This window comes from Sodiomyces alkalinus (assembly GCF_003711515.1).
Source record: "Sodiomyces alkalinus F11 unplaced genomic scaffold SODALscaffold_20, whole genome shotgun sequence".
Taxonomy (NCBI): Eukaryota; Fungi; Ascomycota; class Sordariomycetes; order Glomerellales; family Plectosphaerellaceae; genus Sodiomyces; species Sodiomyces alkalinus.
Genome location: NW_021167098.1, coordinates 68,253 through 75,715, shown reverse-complemented (window position 1 = coordinate 75,715; position 7,463 = coordinate 68,253). Strand labels below are relative to the sequence as shown.

The window sequence follows — 7,463 nt, the reverse complement described above, 5'->3', positions numbered from 1 at the left end:
CGCGAGAGTAATACGAGTAGGAGGAGTTTAAGCCACTACTAAGGAGCGAAATAGTATTAATCTAAGTAAAAGTTAATAGTAGTAGGTTAATAAACACTTTAATATATACGGGTTATAAATATTATACCGCTATAAATAGGGAGTTTACACGAAAAATACGCTTACTATTAATCGATGAAAAGAAACGACTTCTAAAAGGCTTCTTAGATGAGACTAAGCCGGCTCGTAGCGCCGGTATTATAGTCTTTATACCAGATATATAAAGGTATACCGAGTGCGTTTTCGTGTATATAGTATTAGGTCTAGACTAGGATCTTTTCTTTAGGCGTTTATAGATAAAACGTAATAATATAGTTCTCTACTCTAAGGAATGAAGGCTCCGCTATAGAGTAGCTAATATCGATAACCGACTATAAAATAAAGAAAAGCCGAAGGCGGTATAAGAGGTCCGTACTACGGTATTAGTAATAGGGTCTATATTTATAGGACTATACCGATAATTACGGTACCGGATAGGAAAAGGATAAGAAAAGTGCCTATACGCTATATTATTAAAGAATATCGAAAAGACTCTAAGTATAAAAGAACCGATAGACCCGTAGGAGTATATCCCCGAGAATATAATATAAGAGTTAGGTAACTTATTCGCGCCTTTATACTCTATATGCTTACCCTTATTCTAACTTAGCGCTAACTATAAAGTCTATTTATAGAAGGATAGTACTAGTATCGAATAAGCCTTACTATAGGGCCTACTCTATAACATATCGCGTAAATAGCTTTTTATATTACGGAAAGCGATAACGGATCCAATAGATAAAGAGTGTATTCGTGCGAGCAGCTTAGCTATTACTACGCCTATACTATTTATAAGGAAGCTAGAAGGCGGTGTCTAATTGTATTATAATTACCGCGCCCTAAATACGATTACTTAGTAAGATCGCTACTTACTCTCCCTAATTATAAAGATATTACGTAACCTAGCAAACGCGAAGTAGTTTATTAAGTTAGATATTATCGCCGCCTTATACAGGATACGGATAACGCCTGGGTATAGTATAAAACCATATTCCGTGCGCGGTTTAGACTATTAAAGTAGCTAGTATACTTTTTAGGTTAACTGGCACGCGCACGATATTCTAATAATATATTAACTCGTTACTACGGGAGTGAATTCCTCCGGGTTAAATTTATTATTTATACCTTTATTACTAAACAAGGTGCTAATTACCTACTAAGGCTAGGTGTCTAAGTACGCGTTAATTAAATACTACGCCTCATTATTACTATAAAATAGCGGGCTATTAAGTTGGAGTTTTAGTCGTATAGCCTAGGACTAGGCGGTATATTCCGTGCGTTTTCTACTGAATTTTATGGGAATAGCGACTTACTATACACGGTATAAGAGCGTGGGTGCCGGTGGCGGAATAGGTACAGCGGTCTCTGCCTTTAGGGGCCCGGGTAATGGCGAGGGTATAACGATTAGGGTGGGTATCGGGTACGTAATAGGTACAAGGTATAGGTTAGGTTAAGACCTTTCGAAGGCTGTTTATAGGCTAGCGATTATAGTATAAATAGGGGCGATATATATTCTTACTACTTCCTGTATATATTATAAGACGCGTTTGTCGATTTTATTATACGAGGTCTTTACGACCTGCCTTTAGCCCCTTAGTAGGCTCGGAGCGAAGTGCCCGGGACCTCCTTTTATATAAGCGTTAAAGCTTATAATCTTATATGTTCGAATATATAACGGCTTATTAAAAGTTATTTACGTATTAAGGCCGAAAATATAGATTATTCGAATTAAGAGAGGAAAGGAGGAAACGAAAAGTCTACGCGGTGTATAGGCGGCTAAGTATATATAGGATCGCACGGGCCTTACTAGAGGTCCGTGCTTCTTAGTCCCGGCCACTGCCGGGGACTGTTCCGCGGACTATAGCCCGTAACACTTTATTATCTTATAATATACCGGCGGTCGACCTTCTTTCTTAAGGACTATTATAGTAGCGTAATATTACCTTTTCGGGTAATAGCCTACCTTAAGGTATAGTATAAAGATAGTACTTAGTCTTTAGTATAAAAGCGTTTTATATACTTTTAGGAGCCCTGCTAGGAGCCTATTAGGCCTTAGTACCGCCTAGGGTTTAGTCTTCTTAAGGCACCCCTATATATCTATTACGGTAATATTATAGCAGATATCCTATTTATAGGGGAATTCCGCGCTTAGGGGCCTAAGGGCGGTAAGGAGGGGGGGTTAGAAAAACGTCCGGTTAAGGACTTTGGCTTTCTCTGCGTGTATAGTGGTTAGGTTAATGTTATTATCTTAGCGTAGTAGCGGTATTAATAGGAGGTTTAGCGGTACTCCCTTTTGAGTTTATATCTATTTCTATAATCGCTAAAGGAGGTTATCGTTTTTCCCGGTCGCGCAGAGTAAATACCGCTAGTGTAGCCACTTCGCTACCGCTATAGCCTTATCTCGGCGCCTCTCCGCTTCCTAGAACTCGTCCTATTAGTTCCGGGACTTCCTGGATATAAATCTACGGTAAAGGCGCCTTATTTCCTAGGTACAAGCGGTTAGCTCCGTGTTTTATTAAGGGGTAGGTAGGAGTTTAGGGGTACCCTTACGGCGATACGGTATAGCCTTATTAGCTAGGGTTATAAGGCCCTTAATTAGGTTATTTAGTGCTAAGTTAATATCTCCTGGTATTATAAGGCGGCTAGTCCACTATAGTTATATAGCGGCAAGCTAAGGGACTTATAAGAGATTAAAGTCCTTCTAGACCTAATAGAGCCTTACTAGGCTCTATGGTAGTATTATTACGGTGCTCGCTATAGTATCTATCTTTATATAGATTTAGGCTATCTATAAGTAGTAATCCGACCCGATAACGGCTGTACTAAGGCCGTTAAAGTTATAGCGGAGCCTTTATATCGCCTATATAAGGTTAATAATACTAGTATACTAGCTTGAGTGGTGCTATATAGTAATTCCGGGGGGGGGGGGTACTAGGTCTAGGTTTTACTAGGTTATAAGGGTAAGCAGGGTATTAGCCCGGGGGTAGTATCGCGGTGGCTATAACTATAAAGGGTAGTATAGGTTAAAGTCCCCTATAAGGATATAACGGCCCTATAGCGGTACTATATCGAATATATCTTATAAGGATATATTCTAGGGGGTCCTAGCTTACTAGTAGTTCTCTAAGTAGATTAACTAGATTATAAGGGTATTATCTTTATTCCTAAAAGTGACTACGTAGATATCGCGGTAGGCCCGCTACGTCTATATATATAGCGGGTATCTTTTATAGATATACAGGAGGGCGCGGCCCTATCCCTAGATTAGCCAGTATACCCTTTAGGAGGGGTAGGCAGGGCTTTTCGTAAAAGGGTTAAGGCTAGGTTCCTAGATTATTATTATATTATGCTTAGCGCGGTACCGAAACAGGAGCTCCCGCCACGCCTAACTCCTTCTTATATTCTATAAAAGGATATAGATTCTTATTAATTAGAAGGGGGAGGGGATAAGATAGCGTGCCTAGTATAACCGGGGTTTAGCTTTAGCTTTATAGCTCCTACTACGGTACCTTACTAGCCTTATAGTGAATTATATAGGCGCTTATTACGCCCGGTATTAAGGAGCCCTCCTATCCTCTAATCTTTTTCGGGGGGCGTCCTTTACCCCTATAAAAAGGCTAATGCTAGTCCTAGGCGATAATAATCGGGGGGAAGATCTATAGCTACCGTGGGTATACCGCTTCGGTCTAGCAGGTAATATTAAAGTCCTTAGCTTAGTACTTATACGCTTCGCGGGTCTTTTTAGCCTTTTTCCTTAGTAATCGGTATAAATCGTTAAAGGTATTATAATCTCCGGTGTAGGCGGTATAGCGGCGGGGACGGCTTAGCACTATAGTATTATAATACCCTAAGCCCTATAAGTACGCTAATTCGGGCTTAGCGTAATAGCGGTATACCCTCTTTACTATAGGGTAGCCGTTAGCTTTATAGCCGAAGTATAGGTATTTATAGTACCTTAGGGGGCTAAGGTTAGGATTATATAGTTTATAGATATAGCTACCCCCCTTAAAAAAGAGGGTATTCCGGATAAGGCTTACTACCCTTTCGGGTAAAGCCGATTCGATAAGGAGAAGCGTTACCCTACTAGTACCGCGGCGGAGTACTCGCTATTATACTTAAAGGATTTTAGCCTTAGGATTTATATCTTATAAGGAGACTAGTAGGTCTTCTTCGGATAGGGCGTTAAGGACCTCCTAAGGGTTAGCCTTAGCGAGTATAGGGTAAGTATATACGGCTAGGGTAGCTTCTTTACTAAAGGCCTTCTTAAGCTACTATTGCTTATAGGTTGTTTACTATCATATCCCTTCGGTAAAAGTAAGGTAAATATCTCCGCTAAATAGCTTTTATACCGTTATAGCATTATATTAGGTAATTATAGTATTTATAGCTTAAATAATTTCCTTTAGGGTCCTGGCTCTAAGGGGCTAGTTTTCGGGGAGGGTTCTTTAAGGGATGATTAGTTCCCGGTAATACTTAGCAGGGATCATTTTAAGGGGGGCGGGTTCTATAGCGGTACCGCTGCGGGAGCTCGGGCTATAATATTAGCCTAAGTTTTTTTTATATTACTTATTCCTTTTCGGAGTTCCTCTTAGATACTATAGCAGATAGATATATATAGGTATACTAGCGGTAGCGTGTTAGCGTTATTACGGGTACTATATATCGTAATTAGTTCTTTTATTAACTCTATAACCTACTTAATCGTGTTTCTATTAGCTAATATGGCCTAAATTTCTACCTTAATCTTAGCTACTCTCGGTTCCGGGGGGCGTGGTAGTCCCTTTTCGGTCTTATATCGGCTCCCCGCTATATCCAGCCTTTAGGGGGGGGGGAGCGCTTATATTACGAAAAGTAGGTTTATTACGGATTCTGTATAGTCGAGGTCGGAATAACGCTATCCCAGGATTCTTCCGGCTATACCGTAGGGCTAGTATTACGGTACCGCTCTAATAGTATCCTGGGAGGGAGGCGGTAGTTATAATCTCTATCTTAGTGGTTTTATCGATTATACTCCTATTACGCGCCCGTGGTTAATAGGTGTATCGAAATCCGTGTAAGTTGTATTATATATCTTTATAAGCCTTCTTTAATATTAAGGATATATGGTCTTAATTAATATAGTTAAAATACTTAGTATTATTATATTGAAGCTATTATAACTTATCTATACTCTTTAGTAAGTACTTCTCTATATATATTACTATTAGTAGGATAGACTATATATATAGCCATTTATAAAGAGAGCTTTATAAGGGTACTCTAAATATAATATAAAAGTATAATAAAAGCGGGATAAAACTAGAGTATCTAATATAAAGACAAAGGAGATAATAAATAATAAGTAAAGGAGCTTATAGATTATAAGATATAAAATACGATATTATAAGTATAGAGTATAGTATATAATATCTTAAACTTCGAATACCCTAAAGTGAATACGAACGAAAAATATAAATAGAAGCTCAAGAATTAAATATACCTATAGCGATATATTTTTATAAGCATACTATAACTCTCTACGTTTATAAAGCTTGCTCTTTATAGCTACTTTTAATATTATACTTATATTATATAAATATCTAACTTTCCCTTAATTCGTATAAAAGAACTAAAACATAATAGAATATAATACAAAACTTTATATTAGATATTATAGATAAAACTATCTTTAATGAAAAATATAAGCAAGGAATAATAAAATAACAAAATACCCTTTTAAGTAAGATATTAAAGGCTTACCCGTATTATCTAGCAGCTAAGCCCCCCCCTCCCGGGCGAGTAGTGAGATTACCCCCCGTAGGAGCGAGAGCGGCGGCCTTGCCCGTAGGGCAAGCTGCTAAGCTCGTTCAATGTGACATTACCTCGCCTTCGGGAACGTCGCCCGAAAAGAACTCAGAGGCACAGCTCGTTCCTTTAGCTTAGTAGACGCACCATGTTCGAGGATTGTAGGAGGAGGCCGCTCCATTGTATAGACGCAACGTACACCTAATCCCTCGAGGTAGTCCAAATTTCGAGTATAGTTAGTTGCGACCTGACAAATCCCGTGGCTATCATCCGAGAAAGTGAAACGCCCTCCGATCCTCAGCCATTCCTGGATCTGTCTTAGTAATGGTCGTGTTGAATGAAGCACGGATGTTCTGCCTGCTCTTAAACTCACCTCGGCGATGACTCGACACGGGTAGGGTTCGGCGAGACCCTTCCGCAGCGCACTGCTATTACACTCGAGCAACCCATTGTACTGCTTGATAAACTTCAGATTCCGCGTAATACGTTCCCAGACTCTTGGCCACGTTCTGACATCACGTCCTGGCTCTTCACTCATAAGCCGGATGAGGTCAATGTGTCCCACGACCGGTGGTTGCAGGGTGGTCAGCATCTCGTACTGCTGATCATAATACTGCTCATACAGTGTCTCCTCGGAGCCACGCGCCGACTCAAGAGCGCTCGCGTACAGGGCCTTATCGTAATCAATGGCGATTCCATTCACGTGATGGATGCTTCCGATGAAGTAGTCGACCGCTGGGTGGGCAGCTAAAGACCGAATAAAAGGACCATAGGCGGGGCGACACCACTCGCCCTCAAATCCGATCAGGATTTGGATCTGAGACGCATATTTACCCCGCAAGCGCTGAGCCTCCTCAAGATAGGCCTCGTGCCGAGGTGCAAGCTCTGCCAGAGAGGTCTCTGGATCCGGTTCGAGCTACAGGACCAATGCTGTGAGTATCTAGCGAGTTGTGAGGGCAGAGCATTTTACTTGCCTCTTCTGGGTACAAATCTGTAACCGCCAGCCGGGGCATGTGTTCGGTGAGGCCAATCGTTTTGAAGCCAATGCTAATGGCATGGCGAATGATATCCTCAAGTTGATCCTTGGCATGGCCTGGGCAGAATTGCCCAGAATGGGAATGAATGCTGAACGCCATATCCCAGCTTTCTCACGCTCAGTGTATCGCCAGAGCCGCAGACCAGTATGTATTTTTTTCTTGAGCAAAGAAGTGCCAGGAGGATTGGGTCACACCACGTCACAGGATAGCAACATCCGGCAGCTATCTGTTAGACGAATCAGTCACTAATAAATACGCTACTAAGGTACCTTCGGAAGTAGACAAATTATTCGGCGCCTAAGGTACGTGTATTATCAGATGGAGGCTCCAGGATATGGGGGTGTGACTTCGGGACCTTTTCGGGTATAGTTCGGGTGTAGTCTGGGCAAGTACCAACGACTCCAAACAGCCCTAACCTCGGCTATATAAATAGTCACAGATACTTCCCGGGTACTTAGGCCTGAAAATTATCGTTTAAGGGAGTCCTAGCTAAGATAATCCTTAGCATAAAGTTTTATATTAGTGCGATAATAGGAAGTTAGAAATCTACTACCCTTTAACCTC

General features: G+C 40.9%; 1 protein-coding gene across 1 annotated transcript; it reads right to left on the bottom strand.

Annotated features, from left to right (window-relative positions):
• Positions 1-5,911: 5,911 nt before the first annotated feature.
• Positions 5,912-7,073, bottom strand: SODALDRAFT_331565 (histidinol phosphate phosphatase HisJ family protein). Its single transcript, XM_028611480.1, has 3 exons — positions 6,837-7,073; positions 6,236-6,778; positions 5,912-6,169 (listed from the first exon to the last, which is right to left on the bottom strand). The coding sequence occupies exons 1-3, from the start codon at positions 6,996-6,998 to the stop codon at positions 5,936-5,938; spliced, it is 939 nt and encodes a 312-aa protein (XP_028462274.1). The 5' UTR covers positions 6,999-7,073; the 3' UTR covers positions 5,912-5,935.
• Between the last annotated feature and the right edge of the window lie 390 nt (positions 7,074-7,463).